Below are 19,590 nucleotides of genomic sequence, written 5' to 3'. Positions count from 1 at the left end.
ACCACAATCCAGATCGTTCAATAAGCGATATAGAATCGGTGAGATCGTTCGATCGGTAAGCCGGCGTTGACGCTTCACTTCCGGTAGTAGATCTATAACCAATCAGTATCTGCTGTCCTGACAAGCCACTGCAACTGGGGTCAGGAAAATGGAGCCAGCTTACTCGCTTGAACTGAAAATGAAGTTGTAAGATTCCCTGAAGATGTCAGTACTTGTAAGTGCAATAGGAGTGGCGCCGTCTCGAACGCAGGATATACCTTGTCAAAGGTGCTTTTAAAACCCCTCTCTCTCTTGGCGCTATAGTCCCACTCTTTGTCTACGATCCGGAATGCGATATCTTCGTACGGCGGACCAGCCATGAACCGAATAAGGCATGTATCCTCTTCGCCAGCTGCGGCAAATGATTGTCCGCGTTTCCGTCCATGCTCTCGTTCAATGCGGTACGTAGGGGCTTTCGTTTTATCGATAAGATCGGGGTAGAAAATGTTGAACTTATAGCCCTGGACAACTTTTGGTGGCGGATTGTCATGATCATAGTGCGTCTGGTTGTACTTGTTCCACTCATACCCCATTTGCACCCGATTGAAGTACCGCGGCTTGCGAGGTCGGTACTTGCTGGCCCACTGCGGTTGCGCACCTGTGCTGACAGATTCCTCGCCAGTAAAGATCTCCTCGTTCTCACTGACTCCTTTAGCAAGTTCTCTCTCGTAAAGAGCTTTTGTCGCTTGTGAGAAATCCTCATTGGGAATCGATGAAAAACGAGTGGATGCTGTAGCGGCAGGCATGTTCGTTGTCTGGTTTGCGGGAGCTGCAGAGGGTCTCTCGGTCTGCCGCTGACGAAGGGGAACAAAGCCCATCTTTAAAATCTTTTGTCGCTCGCGCGCCTTCAAGCGTAGTCAGTAACAGACAGGGACCACAGATACAGAGACAAGGCAACTTACGACTTGATTAAGAAACGCTGCTTCATCCAAGGTTTCCAATCCTTTATCCTCTGGACGAATCTGGAGCAATGGTTCGGGATCTAGATCACGGAATCCGATCTCATTAACCTGTTCAGATCGTTCCTGATTTGTCTGAATGACCGGTGCAAGAGGAGCCAGCTTCATTCGAATAGATTCAGCCTCCTCATATTGTTGTTTGCGCAACCCGTTTACACGCTCATCGATCACGGCCTGGTAGACCTTCTTCAACTTAGCGCGAGCTTTCCACACCGTCAGGCTGCGCAAAAGCTCCTCCCAATAATCGGTGTCGATGGGCTCGTTAGAGTCCAGCTTCTTCCTGACCTGGACCTCAAGGGTCTCGAGTTGCTCGTATGTTTTTGGGCTTAGAAGTCGATTGATGTCAGCGGCAACGGAGCTGAGAGCACGCCCTTCGGGGGCAGTCGTTTTCTGGCGATCTCGGCAGATAACCTTCATTGTCTGAAAGCAAGCACGAAATTAGTCGCGAGCGAATGAGAGCAAGAGGCAGACAAGACTTACTTTCCAAAAATCCCTATTCTGTGAATTCTTCTCCAAGCTCAGGAATGTATCGATGTCCTTCTCCAAGTCGAGTAATTGACTCTGGGATAATCCTTCGAAAACGCCATCGGGATCCACCAGATCCAGCTCTGAATCCGCAATCTCGTCGTCAAGAGGATTCCGTGTTGGATCAATAACCCGCAGAGTGACCGTAAGCCAATCTATTGGTTTCGCACGACCCTCTTTGACCCGGATCTCGGCCTTCTTTTTCGCTTGCTTGAGAACAAACATGTCCTCCTGCGCCACCCATTCACGCACTTGCTCGTCCTCCTGCAATTGATTGAGACGCACCTGGTCTCGCATGCTCCTGACCGGTGGCTGCGATGATCGGCTATTCCCATCCTCCCATTTTCTACCATCACGGTGTCGCTCTCTCTCGTCGTATTTGCGGTGATATTTCTGGGGCTGGCGCCACGATGAAGGGGAGCGAGAGCGGCTTCGCTTAGAGCCTGTTCTATCGGGAAGTCGCGACGACATCTTCGTGATTCTATCGCCTGAAATTTTGTGTAAGAGACTCGATCGCAACAGTGTGTTTGTTGAACGTTGCGATGGCCGTCACTTTGGAAGATCCGCGATAAGTCTGGACTCTGGAGGAGCTTCCGAGGTGGAAGGTTGGCCGAGCGGCAGACTTCCCGCAGTTAGCACGTGCTTCGCTCCGCCATCACGTCAAATAAGACTGGGAGTGACTGGGAGTGCTGCCTGGGATGATAATCATCCTACAACTGCTCAGAGAAAGAGTTTCGATGATGTCCTCAAAATGGAGAAGACTTCATCTTCTAAGGCAGGAAGGCTTGCCTCCTCTTCTTTTGAAATACTCCAGAACACTAGATAGTTACGATGTTTACATGACTGACCTTTCGAATATCTGGACCGAGCATATGAGCCGCCAAGACATTCTCAACAGAGCTGATGAAGATGCTACTACAATCGACCCGAGCGAAGATCCAGACCAGTTTGAAGTGCTCCTTGGAAAGATAGGTGAAGCTCTAAGTAGCGAACCTGAAAGCACCGCATCGCTAGAACATGGATTGCGAGAGGATTCTATGAAACTGACAGTATCAACAAAGCTTCCTGCTCCGTTGAGACCTTTAATATGGACTATTTATCTTTCGAAGGAGCCGCAATCTTCTACGTCTCAGCATCTTGTCCTCCCATTACTTCGAGCAGAAGCTGGGTGGGAGTCGCGCCAGCGAACGCTCCTTGACCACCTCAGTAAGAAAGATTGGGTTCTAGGAAAGCTTTTCGATAAGATCGAAAGCATGGGTATGGATCTGAGCACCATCTTTCCTGGAATCACTGGGCTACGGAAAGCTCACGGGGATACATTGCTCTCTCAAGCTGCCAAATACATTAAAGGAGTGGCGCCTTTTGATGAACCAGAATGGCTTGACGAAGTCGCCAAATCATCACCCGATTCAGTTTTTGCTGCCGACATTCTGGCAGAAGTGTCTGGATCCGAAGAGACCAGAGGGATAGACAGACTCGGTCCACCCCCGGACAGATGGTGGGAGAAGCTTGCAGCAACCAGAGCTATCACCCTGGCGCCTCCAGAGCTTGAAGAAGCCACAAAAACCGTGGAGAAAAAGCCCACGAAAAATGTCTCAAAAATGGACACCGACACGGACACGGGCAACGATGATCTTAACGATGACGATGAGTTTGAGGTGCGTGCAACCCTTGGATATCCATGTACTTGTTTTAATCCCATTGCTTCAGCGACAAGAGACACCCCCCAGACTAAAGAAGGCCAAGGAGCCTGAACGACAATCCCCGGCTACCACTGCTACTACCGCTGGAATCGACAGTGAGACAGATCGCGAACACAAATCCACGAAACGAAGATCCCCTTCGCCACAGAAGCCCCCAGCAAAGAAATCAAAAGGACTGGGTATCATTGGCGGTACAAAGAAGATCAAGCAGAAGTCTCCAACACCCCCACCGCCATCTCCACCCCGAGATCTCGCATCACCAACATCAAAGATCCAAGAGGACGAGGCAACGGACTCGGGTTCCGACCACAAAGCTCGACTCTCACCACCTCCTCCTCGAGCATCAACCACAGCCAAACCCAGCGCAAGCGCAACCACTGCACCGAAACCACGCGAGCTAGGCGTCATCGGAGGCAAGAAGAAAGAACCACCACCACAACAACAGATTCCTCAGCCTTCCCTCTCCCCGGAAGCCCCACCCTCCACCACCAACCCCCTCGCCGCAGAGCCAAAGCTAAAACAAGTTGGCAAGCTGGGTATGATCGGAGGTAAAGCCCGCAAGACCAGTGAGGTTCCCCCATCCGCCTCCTCCCAGACTCGGGCCGAGACGACGACACCGCCGCCTCCAGCAAAGTCTGAGGGCGACGAGGAGGTTTCTCAACAAGGTGCTGTAAAGCGATCGCCTTCGCCTGTGAAACCACCGCAACAGGAAACGGAGCAGGAGCGCGCTGATCGCAAACGAGAGGAACTGAAGAGGCAGCTTGAGGCGAAGAGCAAGGCTCCGGTGAAGAAGAAAAGAAGATTCTAAGCTGGATTTGGGCTTGTCTGTAAGAGAATGGGTTGTGAATATTTCAAGGTACTTGTGGTTCTAGAGCGCATTTTGGATATCATGTTTCGTTCAGCATTTCTACGGAAACATCATGATCTGTCTATGCCTTCCTTCGCTGGAACTAAGATGCTGCGTCTTAGTCATCTATCATGACCCCCTTAGCCATCAAACTTGTAACCCGAATCCCATGAGTGACCATCACAGAAGTTCTGTACATGTATTGCAGTAAATCATAAGAACACAAAGGGCACAGGTCAAGATGTTGTCAGATGTTAATTCCGCTACTGCCCCCGGTACTTGCCCGCGACGGACCACTCCGTCGCTTGCCTTGCTCACTCGGCGTGACCAGTCGTACTTTCTTAGGTGACATCATGCCGGACGAAGACGCTGCCCCGGTCCCGGCGGCCGCATTTGAAGCAGTGCTTCCGCCTGATACGGCAACACCGAGCATACCACGGACCTTTTCGACCGCTTTGCTCTCGCCTTTCGCCCAGGGGTCGCGTTTGACGAACCCGACTCCGGCTTTTCTGCTAGCAGAGTCTCGCTTTCTCGATTCATCCTGCAAGACGAGGCGATTAAACTCACGGCGTGGTCCCGGTGCACAGTCGTGCATACACCCCGGGGTGGCGCAACCCCCTTCACTGACGGACGGGTCGCTCAACCACGTGGTAATACAAGCCATGTGGCCTCCGTGGCCGCAACCTTGACACCAGGTCCATAGATTGGAACCCTTCGGTCGAGGAACGGTGTAATCTCCCAGCAATGCATCATCCAAACGCTGCAACTCGGAGGAAGGGATCTGCTCCGTCTTGAGCGAGGATCGCGATGAGGATAGCAAATGCGAGGTAGCCTTGGAGTCCTCTTCGGAATCGGCAAATGATGAGATCTGCTCTGTAATCCAATCTGCGGGTGGGTCGACGCTCATGCAAATGGCACAAGGTTCTTGCGGGGTGTTGCATTGGTAACAGCGTCGGTTATCCTGTTTCGGGTTTTCGTATGGTCGCTTGCACGTGAAGCAGAACACATTTATGAAAGTATTTGTCTGGGCATACTCATACACCGCTGGATAGGATGGTACACATAAAAGTCGAAGCTCGGCAGCCTCCAGGTACATCGACTGGCGTACAAGGTGCTCATGGTAGGTTTTGAAGATGAGCTCACACTCCTCCCTTGGGAGAAGTTTCTCACATTCTCGGAAGAGAACGCGTAGTTTCTGAAGTAGGTGGGCAGCAGACTGTATGTCAACATGCGTGCTGCTGTGATTATACCTGATCGCTTCTTTCAGCAATATTTCCGCCCCCCAAGGCTTTTTTCCGCTCAGGTCGGGGCTGAGAGGGATAATGACTTCGGAAAGGTCCTCAGTCGACTCAGGTATAGATCGAAAATTCGGTGCGTTCTTGGCTGTTGTTGAGCAGTCCTGACTAGGGATCTGCAAGGGGCTAGACTCCGATAGAAGCGGCGGAGGGCTCGAAGGGCGTTCCAGATGAACGCTGCTAGCATTAATAACACTTTCTTGAAACAATCCGTCATCATGAAGCTCCTGTTTGTTCGGTATGGAGGCGTGAGCAAGTTCTAGATTCTCATGATCGCGAGTATAGTCCTCAATGACAGACTCATCGATTTCAGCAATCTTCGAGCTATCGTACAGTCTTGCCGCAGAGGAAAACGATGTAGCCAGCGATTTGGAAGGATGTGAGCTTCCTGTAGATTCTGAGAACATTGGAAAGCTCTCCGAGGATTCATGTCGGTGAAAAGGCGGGGGCCTTGGGGGCTCGATATGAGACTCGAGCGACAACACTTTCTTAGGAAAGAGCTTATAATCACGAATCGCTGCCCTTTTGTCCTCCATCTTCTGGTCGAACTCGTCTTCTGACGCTCCTTTGACATAATCCGGGTGATTTCGAAGGCGCCAGTCCGCTTGACGATTAATCGCCCGCGGTGCTGATCTTTGGTCACTTTCCGGATTTTGAATCGCTGATGTCCCAACGAGGTCTGCTGGTGGGCTTTCGAACGAAGTCAGGGCACTATCACCAGCATCTGACTGGCGTTTTTCGAATTGGGGTAGGGAATGGGGTTCGACATCTGACATTGACGACCAACCGTTCGAGTTCATCGTGCCCTGATTAGAGCTCAAAACGGAGGGCGGTAAGGGCTCGATATCTGCAGCATCATCATTCAGAGAGGTCATTTGCGAGTGCGGACTGCCCAGAGACTCGACAGGTGAGTCCGGCAAGGGTCTTGCGAGAGGTGTGGTGATATTTGACGTGCTTTCAATTTCTGTTGTGGCATGCCTTGATGCATCTGTCTCCATTACCACTCTGAACAAGCGGTTTTTCAATCTGTCAGTCCTTCCATCTTCCAGGGCGGGAGGTCGCTCCGCAAGGTGCCCCTCTTTGGAAAGCATTTTCTTGACGTTGCGTGAGCCTCTCTCAGGGGCCTGACGTTGCGCCCTGGCCCTGAGTTCAAGCTCCTGGATAACAGCGAACTTGGCTATCCTCCAAGTCTGAGCTAGTTTGGGCAGCGACACATCCTCTGCGCGTTCTGCATTCCGAGTCAATGAGTCTAACAAGGCGCGCAGTAAGTCTGCATGCTTGCGGCTATCTTCGGGAGCTTCGAGTAAAGGAGAATAGTGGCGAGCGAGGAATCGAAAGACCGCCGGATCCAAAGTGGCCCCGGGAACGCTACCCACTACTCCGAGTTGGCGTGGTCCAGGTGGAGGAATCTTGGATAGCGTTTCTCCCAACGGAAGGACGGGAGGAATCTCGGGTGCCCCCGGCGGCGTACTGCTCAATGATTTGGATGGACGAATGCTACTGGACTTACTGGGCCGATGACGAATGGAGACAAAGGAAGGCTCATCAAGGATGTCTTCCGTCGGGCTGTGGCCCAAATGTTCGCCGCTACTGTGCTCCATCTCTAGACGACCTACGAATTCAGTAGCACTGGGACCCATAACACTTCGCCGAGCTCGTTTCTGAGCGAAAGCAAGCACCTCTCCATTGGGGCTCCAAGCGACGGCGCACGTGGGCCGCTGATTGACCACATGCGGAGCATAACGAATGTCGGTCTGTGTGAAAGCACCAGTTTCGCCTACCGTCCACAAGAGATCTTTGGAATGCCAAAGCAGATCTGCAGCGTGAGAGTCATACCGATCGAATTCCCGGAAGGGGATATGTGGTCGTCGAAGGTCCCAGAGGTGAACCCGTGGATCTTCTTTATCGTACGACGTGACCACCTGGCAAGACTGCCAATCGCCGGATTCCTTATCGGTGGAAGGCGGGCGCCATCGCACATTGAGGACGGCCTGCGGTGTCCTGAACTGGAAAGTAGGCTTTTGTCTCCGCTCAGCGGACGAGGAAAAGTCCCAGACTTTGACCTGCCTGTCTGTGCCGCCACTGACAACATGCTGTCCATCCGGGTGCCAATCCACTGAAAAACACGGTCTGTCATGAGCAGTAATCCTCATCAAGGGAGCACTGTTTTTCCGAGAGTCCCACAGTTGAATCGCACCGCTATCCGTAGCGGTCGCAAACACGAAACGGTCGCTCGGCGACCATCTGATGTCACGGACGGCGTCACTGTTGCCAATGTATTGTTCCTTACTCCCACACATAGACACTCCACGTTCGGAAGACGCTGTCCGCAAGTCCCACATTCGGATCGTAGAATCCTGACTCCCTGACAGGATCAATGCCGGAGAGTAAGGATTGAAAGCTAGCCGATGAACCTGACGGCTGTGTCCTTGGAAGCGGCAAAATTCCAAGCCAGTCCGATTGAGATCATAGACGACAATGCGACCATTAGCCACAGCGGTGGCGATGGTTCGGTCATAATTGCCATGTGACCATTTAACGTCCCTGATGGTCAGCTGGTCCTTGTGCCGCGCGGAAAGCCCACTCCCACCATGATGTGTGGAGGAGTAACTGATGATAGCATTGCGAAGATTGACTTCCTCGGACAGACGGTCGGGGAAGACGCGAATGGTCTTTAAAATTTCCTTCCCACCAATGACGGCGTGCGTCCGTTGCGGGGAGACGTCTAGGGCAGTTATGGGGATCCCGGTCTTATGTGTAACAGTTTGAGATGCCCCGGGTCTGGATCTGACGTTAGTTCGATCGTTCTAAGTGGCTTGAACTCAAGCTCTATGCCAGCGGAAGCCTGATAGGTGGTGGGGTGGTGAAAGTGAAGTCAAGCAAGGGACGTAGGCGGTGAAATCGATCAAATCAGAATGACAGAAAACCAAACGCAGAAAGGGAAAAGAAAGCCGTACAAGGACTTGGACCTGGTTGAACGGGGACCAGCAGACAGATCTGCACGACCAGTTGCAGTCTGTGGGCTGGGGGGCCGAGACCCAGAGAAAAAAGGCTGGGCAAATCTTGCTAGAGCACTGGCCGCTCGATGGGAGTATTTTTGGCCTTGATGCACTGGCGCAGGAGGAGGAGGAGGGGGAGGAGCTGGAGATTGCTGTGAAGCAGAAGTGTTGCCACGAGTGGGCAGTCGAGGAAGATCGGACATGGCAGATCAAATGATGGACGACTCAGCATCGAGTCCAAGAACGTAGAATAGAAAACAAAGCGCACAAGGTTAGAGTCGATCAAGACTCATCCTGATGAAGATCGAAGCTTCATCCTCGACCATAGGTACCCCGCAATAGTCAGATGAGCAGCAAATGCTTGCTTACAGAGATTGTAGAACGCAGAATGATACAGAGTAGTCACTTGATAGTCAATAATGGCAGCAATCCATGGATTGTCTGGGAGTGGGGATAGAAAGGGGGAGGCGGAGCCCCTGCAAAGTGCAAAGGGTGTGTAATTGCGTATGCCTTCAGAGTACAGGAAGCTGGGGGGGTAGGTTTGGGATAGGAGGTTACATAGGCATGGTGTTATTATTGGTTGGAACCAGACAGCGGATGACTGAGTAAATGCAGCTCACAAAAGAGACGGACAAGAAGGGGAATAGAGGTACAATGATGCTTGCAAGCTGGACAGAGTGGAGGAATGGATGAATGGCAGGAGTAAGGTAGTGATGATGCCTTTGAGGGATGATGGATCAATGGCAAAGAATAGAGCAGGCCAATCGCAATACTCCACACTATGCTCTGATTGCTTGGCACAATGTCAAATGGATCAATGTAGACAAATTGCAACGTTCTATGGATGTAATCAGATGTTGCCTTAGCGTAATCATAATACTAGTAAATAGATAAACGGAAGAAGATGATGATCAAAAAGAGAGTGGCAAGAACTCGTGATGCGCGCGGGTTTTGGTGTGGGAATGATTTAGCGTCCAGAGTGGATTCGTTTGTTTGAAGCTGCTAATAGACTTAGGTAGATAATCTGAGCTCATGAGCTGAGACTCAATAACAGCCACTTAGATTGATGAGAATTGGTAGCAGTACTAATGTGACTACAATAGGTACCTCTCTAGGAGTTTAGGTAAGAATAGGCAAGGTACTACTAGTTAGCAGTCTGTCGAAGGCAAACAGTGGTATGTTACCTGTCCAGCTGATAGATCATAAGCAGTTAGCAACCGGCAAGTTGACAAGGAGAAATCTTTGGAAATGCTCTTGTGCACGGCCGTTGGGAAAGACAGGTGAAAAGATTACATGCCAGCCCAGATCCTGGATATGAAATCTGTGTTGTCCTGGATCCTAGGTAGATACCTAAGCACTGTAGACAGATGTATAAATTGAATATCAAAGCGTTACATGCATGCATGATAGAGGCGGTCTGGAAGCATTCTGCATCGAATGAGATACATGGGTTTTATTTCTGATAATTCAGTGAATCTAAGTACATGACCTAAGCGATGTAAATAGTCCACTACTTGTATGGGTATTCTTCTATTAATGACTGAGACTTGAGTCTTACCTGGTGGTGTAGTGCTTGTTTGTGTCTTAAACATGCTGGTGTGGTGATGTACTGGTACATAATAATACATATAACCATAGGTACCAACCATGAGATGTTTTAGATCATCCGGACACTCGGGACTGAAGGGTGGGACAAAACTAACTATGTAAGCAGGGAAAAACAAATAACAAACGTCAAGGGTCCTAACTAGGGCCTCCTCTACGGAGTACATAATTGAAGAATTCGGTTCGGATCCCGACATATTACCCCGTAGGGATTAATAGCTACTATTGTACTTTGGTCATCAGGTAGATCTGCATATGAGTTATATGACATCCAACTCCAAGACCTGGTATAAATAAATTCCCGAAGCGTTGATTGTGATTGTACAGGTACACCGTACACCACCCCTGGAAAAGCCTCAACCTGTTGTACAGCCACTTACGCAGAGTAATACTTCTTATACTCGAGGCATTGAAAATCCCGAGATGCAAGTCTCACTCAGAAAACATTACTATGAACTAAGTGTCGAACGTCCAAGGTGCTTGACCACATAGAATTCGAAAATCCAATGGATATCGGACTGTAGTGCAGAGTCCAGAATACAGATAAGGCTGGCAATCAACGATCTTAAGCAAACAAAGCCGCATGATTTTGATTGCAGCTCGGACCATTTCATCGATCGAAGTAAGCAGTAAATACTTACTAACTCTGGTATATCGAAGATCTATTATCATGACTCGTTCTCCAACCAGTCATCTTTCTGTCACACCCTAGAGTCTAGAGCATCTACTGTCTCTCGACAGGTTGGCACTCGAGCACTGCTTGCGTCACGAAGCTCATCTCTGACATCCAATCTCTTTCATTCTACTCCGTATAACCACTCGTTCTTCTGCTCCAGAAGCCAATCATGAGTTTCACCGGAGCTGTTGGACCCCTGTAGGTTTTGGGCATGAAGCTCTGACCTTGTCTGTTCAATTTATAGAATTCCTTGAAGAGCTTGCCAACTGGTGTCTCCATGGCCTGCTATTCATGGTTCTAATCCTAGACAAACAATGACAGGAACGAGTTAGAGACGATCCTTTATCCCGCGAAGAGGATTGAGAGAAAATAGTGGAAAGGGAAATCAAGGAAAATCTATCAGACCACTGGATCAATCAAAAATACTTTGATAGTCATCCGACCTACGGACGACTACTACTTCTAAAATATTTGGGGGAGATGCATGCCCAGGTAACCTTCAGCTGTTGCAGCGCACTAATTTCTTGATTTTGGTTGGAACTTTCTCCTACATCGGAATATTCTTCTTGGCTTTATTTAGCAGTAGCAGTTGACTAGTAGGTAGAATTCGCCTCCCAGGCTCCACAAGCTTCAGCAGCTCGAATGGAGCTAACCAGACTACGGAGTCGAGATAAACCAGTCCCAGAGAAAGACAGAGAGTTCTCGACTCCGTCCGGATCCTGCATGGCGGAACCCGCACACCGTCATTCCACCCAGACTAGTAGTTATTTCCTCGTCCTCGATGGTCAATCCTGAGCTAGGTCACTTACTACCTACTACCTACCTACTATTAGATCTCTCCATTGATCAGCTCCTGTACCTTTCTTTCTTTCACTCTTCTCTCTTTCCTCTCTTCTTCCTGTTCTCTCCTCTCTCCACTCTCCTTCTATCTCTCGTATGGTTCAATGCTTCGCCATATAGTAGGGGTTCTTCCTTCACATCCCTGTTCGTGTTCTCGTCACCACGTATAGCTTTTTAATCAATACGCGCTTTTCTTCTATTGTACCTATTATCTGCGTTCTTCTATTCTTCTCACTGCCTTTATCTTGCTTTTTGTCATTCTGTGTCGCCTGAATTGGTGCCGAGTTTCGTTATCACGACCAGGAAAGGGAGAACGAAGAGCAACAGAGACATCATCCCTCATTCATTCGATCTCTACCCGCCTACATAACAGTTAACCCACAGGCCCTCTACTTCTCGACCGTCCTTAGACCTCTGTTCCTACGCCGACAGTCGTTTCCGACCCGACTCCTACTCCAACCGCTGTCCCTACCGCTTCTTTTTCGTATCCCTCGGTCAAGGCGGAAAAATACGGCCATTGTGTCATGGAAACGTTTTGATGAACCTGTGATTGTTTCGGATATTGCGCGGAGGATTGATCATGATGGTTTCTCATCATGGGACGCGTGAGCTGTTGGCGTACCTTCGCATAAGCTCCCCAATCGTACTCCTCCTTGTTTTTGTCGTGGCCTTTGTGACCAACTCCATTCGCACGGCGAAAACTGTGACCCAAAATGGCAATGCAGTGTGCACAGGGCCGGGTGGACGACCTCTGCCGAAGCGGTCAAGAAGCACAATGGCCGTCGTGAAGGAGACACAGAAGTTTTCTCGAAACGCAAAGCTGCTTTTCAAGTGGCTATCGGCTGGTGTGCTCGTCACTTTGGTTGCCGATGCCGCCATCAATGTGGCCCATGTTATGGCTGCCAGATCGGAGCACTGGTGGTGTGGCCAGGCTGTGGTGGTAAGTCAGACAACTCGATGCTTGAACGATTGATGCGACGATCGTCGACCCAGTGGCTGATAGATTTGTTAGATCTACGTTGTGGGGTCATTTTTCGTCTACGCGGTAATCCTCGTCTCTCTGTTGGACAGTAAACCCTCCCCATCCTCGACCCAGCTCATTCCGTGGATTATCGCAATTCCTTTCGAATTGGCCATTCTGGGGGCCTCCCTTTCGGTTTACTCCACCGTTCACCATGAACCTGTGGTCGGGAATCCTTCCGGTGGTCGACTACGACAGGGCATGACGGGATGGGAGTCAATGGAGATCGTCTCAAATTCTATCAGAGTACTCATTTTGGCGACGTTGGTTATAATTTACTTGTTCAGCTCGATCAGTGCGAGGACTAGTGCACGGAAGGCAGCCCGAGATCAGACCGATGGCCCAACCGAGTCGACAGGATTGCTCGATCCCGCACACGCAGAAACAGGCACTAATGGCACCAATGGCACCAATGGCACGGCTTACGGCTCGACTCATGCCTCTCAAGGAAACCAGCAGCCTTCCAAACCGGCCGATCCATGGGTCCGTCCAACCACAGTCCCGTCAACCAGCTGGTGGGAATATCTCAGTGGCTACTCTTTATTCTTTCCTTACCTGTGGCCTTCCAAGTCCCGTCAATTGCAGGTGATTGTGGTCATCTGTTTCATGCTGATTGTCCTCCAACGTGTCGTCAATGTTCTGGTCCCTTACCAGGTGGGAGTGATTACCAATATCTTGTCGAAAACGGACGGTGACTTCCGTGTGCCGTGGTTTGAAATCTGTCTGTACATTCTTTACAGGTGGCTACAAGGCAATCAGGGCTTGATTGGATCGCTGCGGTCTAGCCTATGGATCCCAGTGAGCCAGTATTCTTACATGGAGCTTTCGACGGCTGCCTTTGAACATGTGCATAGTCTCAGTCTCGATTTCCACTTGGGAAAGAAGACCGGTGAGGTGCTATCTGCACTAAGCAAAGGCAGCTCTATCAATACCTTCCTGGAACAGGTTACTTTTCAGGTTGTGCCAATGCTGGTAGATCTCTGTGTCGCCATTGGATATTTGCTTATTGCCCTTGACGCTTATTATGCGCTCGTTGTTACTATCGTCACCTTTTGCTACCTTTATGTTACTGTACGCATGGCCCAGTGGAGGGCAGAGATCAGACGACAGATGGTCAACGCGTCGAGGCAAGAGGATGCCGTGAAGTAAGTATTACCCCATAGAATATCAGGAGGACACTGAGAGGCTGACATGGTGGATCAGGAACGATTCTATGGTCTCATATGAGACCGTCAAGTATTTCAACGCAGAGGACTACGAATTTGACAGATATCGGGGCGCGGTTTCGGACTATCAAAAAGCTGAATACCATGTTCTCTTCTCTTTGACCTTGATGAATACGTCCCAGAATACCGTTTTCATGCTGGGTTTACTGATCGCATGCTTTATTGCTGCCTATCAAGTCTCTCTGGGCCAGCGGGATGTTGGTCAATTTGTGTCTCTTCTCACGTACATGGCACAGCTTCAAGGGCCTCTCAACTTTTTTGGCACCTTTTACCGCTCCATTCAATCGGCCTTGATTAACTCTGAGCGAATGCTAGAATTATTCAGAGAGCAGCCCACGGTGGTTGATAAGCCTGGCGCGATGCCTCTGGCTGTATGCAAAGGTGACATTAAGTTCGAGGACGTTGAGTTTGCGTACGATACCCGCAAGCCTGCCCTAAATGGCCTTACGTTCCATTGCGAACCGGGCACAACCACAGCACTCGTCGGCGAGTCTGGCGGTGGCAAGTCAACCGTTTTCCGTCTCCTGTTCCGGTTCTATAATGCGAAAAATGGACACATCCGAATCGACGGACATGACGTGGAGAAAATTACGATTGATTCGCTCCGAAGACACATCGGAGTTGTGCCGCAAGACACAGTTCTTTTTAACGAAACATTGATGTACAATCTGAAATATGCCAACCAGAACGCCACAGATGAGGAAGTTTACGAGGCTTGTCGCGCTGCCAGCATTCATGATAAAATCATGTCCTTCCCCGATGGCTACAACACCAAGGTGGGCGAGCGTGGTCTCCGACTCAGTGGAGGAGAGAAACAGAGGGTGGCGATTGCTCGAACCATTTTGAAAAACCCCCGGATCATCCTCTTAGATGAGGCGACGGCCGCACTGGATACAGAGACCGAAGAGCACATCCAAGGCGCGCTATCCACTCTTTCCCGTGGCCGTACCATGCTGGTCATAGCGCACCGCCTCAGTACTATTACCACAGCGGATCGCATCTTGGTCTTGCATGAGGGTAGGGTCGCAGAAAGTGGCACGCATGATCAGCTACTGGCTATGAAAGGCCGGTATGCTAGCATGTGGCGTAAACAGATTCGAGCCCAGCGCGCGGCCGCAGAAGCGCAGGTGCTTCAAGATCGCGCTCAACGTCTGCGAAGTGCATCCACAACTGGTGTTGGAGACGATAGCTCCAGCCAGTCTGATGAGGATCGCAACGGCAAAGATCATCCGGCCACAACTCGACCGGCGCAGGGTCAAGCTTCCGGCAAATCTTCGGATGACAGTCGGAAAGGGTAGAGTATGAAAATGGTTAAAGCGTCATTCACGAGCCGTCTTGATTCTTCTCAGGTATAGAAACAGTTTATACTGTGGAGAGCGATTTCGTTTGTCATTATAGAGTTGACGGAGTGATGAGATACCATTCTCGGGTTTTCAGATTGTTTTTCTGCCTTTTTGCCCTGTCTTACCGTCCTACTATCGAGTTTATTGGCGTTCTGAGTGGCTTACGAGATGACAAGAAGTTACTGGTATTTTGTACATGGTCTGGCCTTTTCCTTTGCAGCACAGGTGGAACAAAAAGGTCCAATGCTTGGATAGCAAGAAAATTAGACTACCTACCTAATTAAATCGTCAGAACGGCTTCTTTGGCAGCTCTACTCCTGGGACTTATGAACGCAATCTTCCGTACCTTAGGAAACAGTGATATGCTTGATGCCTGAGGCCTCCACAAGTCCCCATAAATGCGTTCGGGCGGATTGCCATTGAGCAGGCTTTGATTGGCTGCCGCTTACATCACGCTCCACATGGGGATGCAGGTTTCTTGGCCTGAAATTTCAGGCATTAACTAATTCTAGCTCAACAGCTTTCCTGATTCCCGGGAATCCTTTGCCATTGAATCCGTCAGCGTCAGAAACCCATTTTACGGACATCCCGCAGAGCGTGGATCGCCAGAAGAAGATTTAAAAGTCAACGTCTTTGCGTTACACTCACCCACAGAGTCATTTCGACCTCGATGATGCAACCTCCATCAACCCAGTTACTCCGAGCACTGCGCAACAGCATCTCCGGCATCCACACCGGCAGTCTTTGTTCAACTATCCCTCGATCCGGCTCTGCCCTACCACCGACTGCTCTATTAGGGTCTTCCCACCGCAACAACAGCAACCATGCCCGGCCGACCCGAATGATCCCTCGCTCCCATACGCCAAAGCCAACCAGCCATGACCGAGGCCCGCCTTCAAAGGAGGACACGCAGACAGATTTCGCCGCGCTCAATGTGCTAGGCAACATCCCCGCGCCGACGACCGCCATCGATGCCTGCCTTGATTCCGGATTTCATCTGGATAGTGGGGTCAAGGTTACGGGTGGAGATGGGGTGCTGCTCGTTGGCGGGGAGGCTTTCGCCTGGAGGCCCTGGAAAGTCAATGAGGGGACGAAAGCCGACATGGTGAACAAGAAGGGCCAGTTTGAGGTGGACGAGCAGGCGTGGGGGCTCCTGGGGCTTGTGTGGCCTCGTCCTGGTAAGTCGGCACTTTTCCCCGGGCACTCTCTGCCAAAGGCGTGCTGACCACTTTGTGTGGTAGACTTGCTGCTTATCGGGATGGGGGCTTCGGTGTTTCCCTTGTCTCCTGAAACGAGACGGCATATCAATTCCCTGGGTATTCGTGTTGAGGTGCTGGATACTCGGAATGCGGCTGCGCAGTTCAATCTACTTGCTACCGAGAGAGGCGTTTCTGAGATTGCTGCGGCTATGATTCCTATCGGATGGAATGGGAAGTAGAAGACTGATACTTCTACACAGGTAGAATATGTTCGACTAGGATCGGCCATAGATGCTCCTGTTCTACCCATTCATTTTGTCCGCTATTTGTACTATATCTAATGACCTTCACTCCCAATAGTTCATTGTACATCTTCATCATCGTATCACGTCAGACAATTAATCTGTGCCCAGATGCTAATTCAGTTCCTACATATTCTAGGTGCAGTTGCGGTTATCTCCTCGTAGCTTATCAAGCGAATCAGCGCGTGACGTATTCTGAGTCCCGTGAGCTGCCAAGCCCAATGCAGCTGCAACGCAAGTGACTCCTGGCCCTTCAGCTTCAGGATTCCTCACTTTCTCGCCTTTCGCTCATTAAATGATTCAGTGCGTCAAATAGATTTCGTTGATTCCATTCTTCTAATTTACTGCCTAGTATGGCACGAGACGAGCCTCTTTTGGCTCCGCGCCCTTCCTCCGAGAACTCCTCGATTCGGAATGCGGAAGAGGAGGACGCCCTGCTAACCGGGGAACGGACCAGGCGAGACCAGGAACGACGGGGCTGGGCTTTCTGGCGAGAAGTCGGTCTCTTCACCTGGGCGCTCCTAGCTACAATTGCTGTTATTGTGCTCGCAGTCGTCTACCAGCATGAAACGAGCAAGCCGAACGTTGGCTCGAAACCCACCTGGGGTCCGGGAGGAAAGCCGACCGGCAAACGCAACCTGATCTTCATGGTGTCGGACGGAATGGGCCCGACCAGTCTCACCATGACCAGAAGCTATAGACAATTCGCGGAGGGACTGCCGATTGATGACACTTTGGTGCTGGACGACCACTACATCGGAACGTCGAGGACGAGATCGAGTTCTAGTCTGGTGACCGATTCGGCTGCCGGTGCGACGGCTTTCTCTTGCGGTTTTAAGAGTTACAATGGTGCCATCTCTGTGCTTCCGGATCACTCGCCCTGTGGAACCGTCCTCGAGGCTGCGTCGTTGGCCGGCTACAAGACCGGACTTGTTGTGACGACTCGTATCACCGATGCCACCCCCGCGTGTTTTGCGTCGCACGTGAACATGCGACAGTACGAAGACCGGATCGCCGAGCAAGAAATTGGCGAGCACCCACTGGGGCGTGTGGTCGATCTTATCTTTGGTGGTGGTCGTTGCCATTTCCTGCCCAATTCGACCGACGGGAGCTGTCGGGGAGACGATCGGGACTTGGTCAGCATCGCAAAGGAGAAGGGTTTCAGCTACTTTGATGATCGGAAGGGCTTTGACTCGCTGAATGGCGGATCGGAAGCCAAGCTGCCGCTCCTGGGTCTGGTCGCGGAGAAGGACATTCCGTTTGAGATCGACCGTCGTAGTCAGAACGACATCTACCCGTCTCTGGAAGAGATGGCTCGCACTGCACTCAAGATACTCAGCGATGCTACCGCTGATAGTGAGCAGGGTTTCTTCTTGATGATCGAAGGTTCCCGTATTGATCATGCCGGACACGGCAACGATCCCGCGGCGCAGGTCCACGAGGTTCTTGCGTACGATAAGGCATTTGCTGCCGTGCTGGAGTTCCTCGAGAAAGACTCGACACCCGGGGTTGTGGTCAGCACATCCGACCATGAAACGGGTGGCCTGGCGGCCGCTCGGCAGCTGCACGCCACCTACCCGGAGTACAAATGGCTCCCCGGTGTTCTTGCCAACGCCAGCCAGTCCACCGAATTTCTCGACAACAAGCTTCGGGAGTTTCTCTCTGGGGAGACGAAGAAGAATAAGCAGCGACTTTATGCTCGAGAGCTCTTGGAGAAGGGTCTAGGTATCACTGATGCCACAGACGAGGAAATCGATTCTCTCCTCGATCCAAACTCACCGATAAACTCCCAGTATCAGTTTGCTGACATCATCAGCCGAAGAGCGCAGATTGGCTGGTCGACCCACGGCCACTCTGGTAAGTGCCAGCCTCTTATAGCATGGAGCAGTAGAGATCGGCTAACTGTCGCAGGCGTGGACGTCAACATCTATGCGTCCTCTTCGAAAGATGCCTGGCCTCTGGTTGGTAACCACGAAAACATCGAGGTTGGCCATTTCCTGGCAGACTATCTTGACCTAGACGTGGAAAGCATCACCAAGCGCCTACAATCATCCGGCGCCTGGTCCTCTACGGGCGTTGAAGTCGTGTCTTCCTCAGACCGGCCCTTCGCCTGGTTAGGCAATCCCTTGGGCGAGAACGTCCGCACCGAAGGCCTGGACACCTACCACGGAGAGTTCAGGAAACGCTCTATGGACGTGGACGGCATGGAGAAGAGGGAGTGTGGGTGCGGAGGAATGCACTGAGCGGATTGAACAGGTTATATCTCATGTACTTCAGAAGCATGGCGTTTGGACATACTACCGTATCTAACATCAATGACATTACTTTGTGACAACCAGTACTTCCAGACTAAGCTCAATAGTAGGACAGAGGTGTAAGATGATGTCCTTAAAGTTAGATGGATACAGCACCATGGGTCAATACGCCGTAGCAAATAGAGCATTTAGGCTAGAATATGTAGAATGGAATAGCGTGGAATGAAAAGAAGAAAGTTCACGTAGTTGGGTAGCTGGCGCAGTCAAAGAGCTCACTAAGGAAGGCTACGATACGAGCCTACAGAGCTTCAGGGACACTTCGTTGTATCAATCATGCATTGACTAGGGTATTACACTGTCAAACACCAACAGATGCAGAAACCATGAGTGCAATAAACCTCCATCATAGGCCAAAGGGTATTAGCAGAATGGGGCATATGTATATGCATATGCGTATGTGTGTGTATATCCAAAGGCGGGACTCGCCGTGAGAGACGAGATCGGTCTCTTCGAGGTGGGCACAGTGTCGTTCCGTGCGCGCATCGTTACTTTAACATGAAACATCCAATCAGAATGGTGGGTCAAAAAAATGAACTAGTAGTTAATCGTGTGTATATCAAAGGCGTCCCGGTCGGGTTGTGAGGGAGAGGGGAACGCCAGGTATAGAACAATAAGGGTAGGGCAAGAAGAAGTAGGACGTGCGGCGAAATGACGTCAAGAAGGCATGCACAGGAATATCCAAGTCATGGGCAAAAA

At 50.7% G+C, this 19,590-nt stretch overlaps 6 protein-coding genes across 6 annotated transcripts; 4 read left to right on the top strand and 2 right to left on the bottom strand.

The window, feature by feature from the left end:
• Nucleotides 1-74: 74 nt before the first annotated feature.
• CDV56_102713 (splicing factor cactin) lies at nucleotides 75-1,994 on the bottom strand (the record flags this gene model as incomplete). Its single annotated transcript, XM_026756332.1, has 5 exons — nucleotides 75-92; nucleotides 164-196; nucleotides 258-884; nucleotides 942-1,418; nucleotides 1,479-1,994. 5 exons carry the CDS (start codon nucleotides 1,992-1,994, stop codon nucleotides 75-77), a joined length of 1,671 nt encoding a protein of 556 aa, XP_026618897.1.
• A 401-nt stretch (nucleotides 1,995-2,395) lies between these two features.
• Nucleotides 2,396-4,034, top strand: CDV56_102460 (uncharacterized protein; the record flags this gene model as incomplete). Its single annotated transcript, XM_026756079.1, has 2 exons — nucleotides 2,396-3,181; nucleotides 3,234-4,034. The coding sequence occupies 2 exons, from the start codon at nucleotides 2,396-2,398 to the stop codon at nucleotides 4,032-4,034; spliced, it is 1,587 nt and encodes a 528-aa protein (XP_026618896.1).
• Nucleotides 4,035-4,320: 286 nt separating this feature from the next.
• Nucleotides 4,321-8,570, bottom strand: CDV56_101836 (WD repeat protein; the record flags this gene model as incomplete). The annotated part of the gene is made up of 2 exons (XM_026755455.1): nucleotides 4,321-8,149; nucleotides 8,326-8,570. 2 exons carry the CDS (start codon nucleotides 8,568-8,570, stop codon nucleotides 4,321-4,323), a joined length of 4,074 nt encoding a protein of 1,357 aa, XP_026618895.1.
• A 3,498-nt stretch (nucleotides 8,571-12,068) lies between these two features.
• On the top strand, nucleotides 12,069-15,033 carry hmt1 (putative vacuolar ABC heavy metal transporter (Hmt1); the record flags this gene model as incomplete). The annotated part of the gene is made up of 3 exons (XM_026754509.1): nucleotides 12,069-12,428; nucleotides 12,501-13,654; nucleotides 13,713-15,033. 3 exons carry the CDS (start codon nucleotides 12,069-12,071, stop codon nucleotides 15,031-15,033), a joined length of 2,835 nt encoding a protein of 944 aa, XP_026618894.1.
• A 715-nt stretch (nucleotides 15,034-15,748) lies between these two features.
• Nucleotides 15,749-16,516, top strand: CDV56_100653 (Mth938-like domain-containing protein; the record flags this gene model as incomplete). Its single annotated transcript, XM_026754272.1, has 2 exons — nucleotides 15,749-16,256; nucleotides 16,320-16,516. The coding sequence occupies 2 exons, from the start codon at nucleotides 15,749-15,751 to the stop codon at nucleotides 16,514-16,516; spliced, it is 705 nt and encodes a 234-aa protein (XP_026618893.1).
• A 416-nt stretch (nucleotides 16,517-16,932) lies between these two features.
• CDV56_100252 (alkaline phosphatase) lies at nucleotides 16,933-18,822 on the top strand (the record flags this gene model as incomplete). The annotated part of the gene is made up of 2 exons (XM_026753871.1): nucleotides 16,933-18,436; nucleotides 18,491-18,822. The coding sequence occupies 2 exons, from the start codon at nucleotides 16,933-16,935 to the stop codon at nucleotides 18,820-18,822; spliced, it is 1,836 nt and encodes a 611-aa protein (XP_026618892.1).
• Between the last annotated feature and the right edge of the window lie 768 nt (nucleotides 18,823-19,590).

The sequence above is a fragment of the Aspergillus thermomutatus genome (assembly GCF_002237265.1).
Source record: "Aspergillus thermomutatus strain HMR AF 39 chromosome Unknown NODE_2, whole genome shotgun sequence".
Classification (NCBI taxonomy): domain Eukaryota; kingdom Fungi; phylum Ascomycota; class Eurotiomycetes; order Eurotiales; family Aspergillaceae; genus Aspergillus; species Aspergillus thermomutatus.
This window is presented reverse-complemented; position numbering and strand designations above follow the sequence as displayed.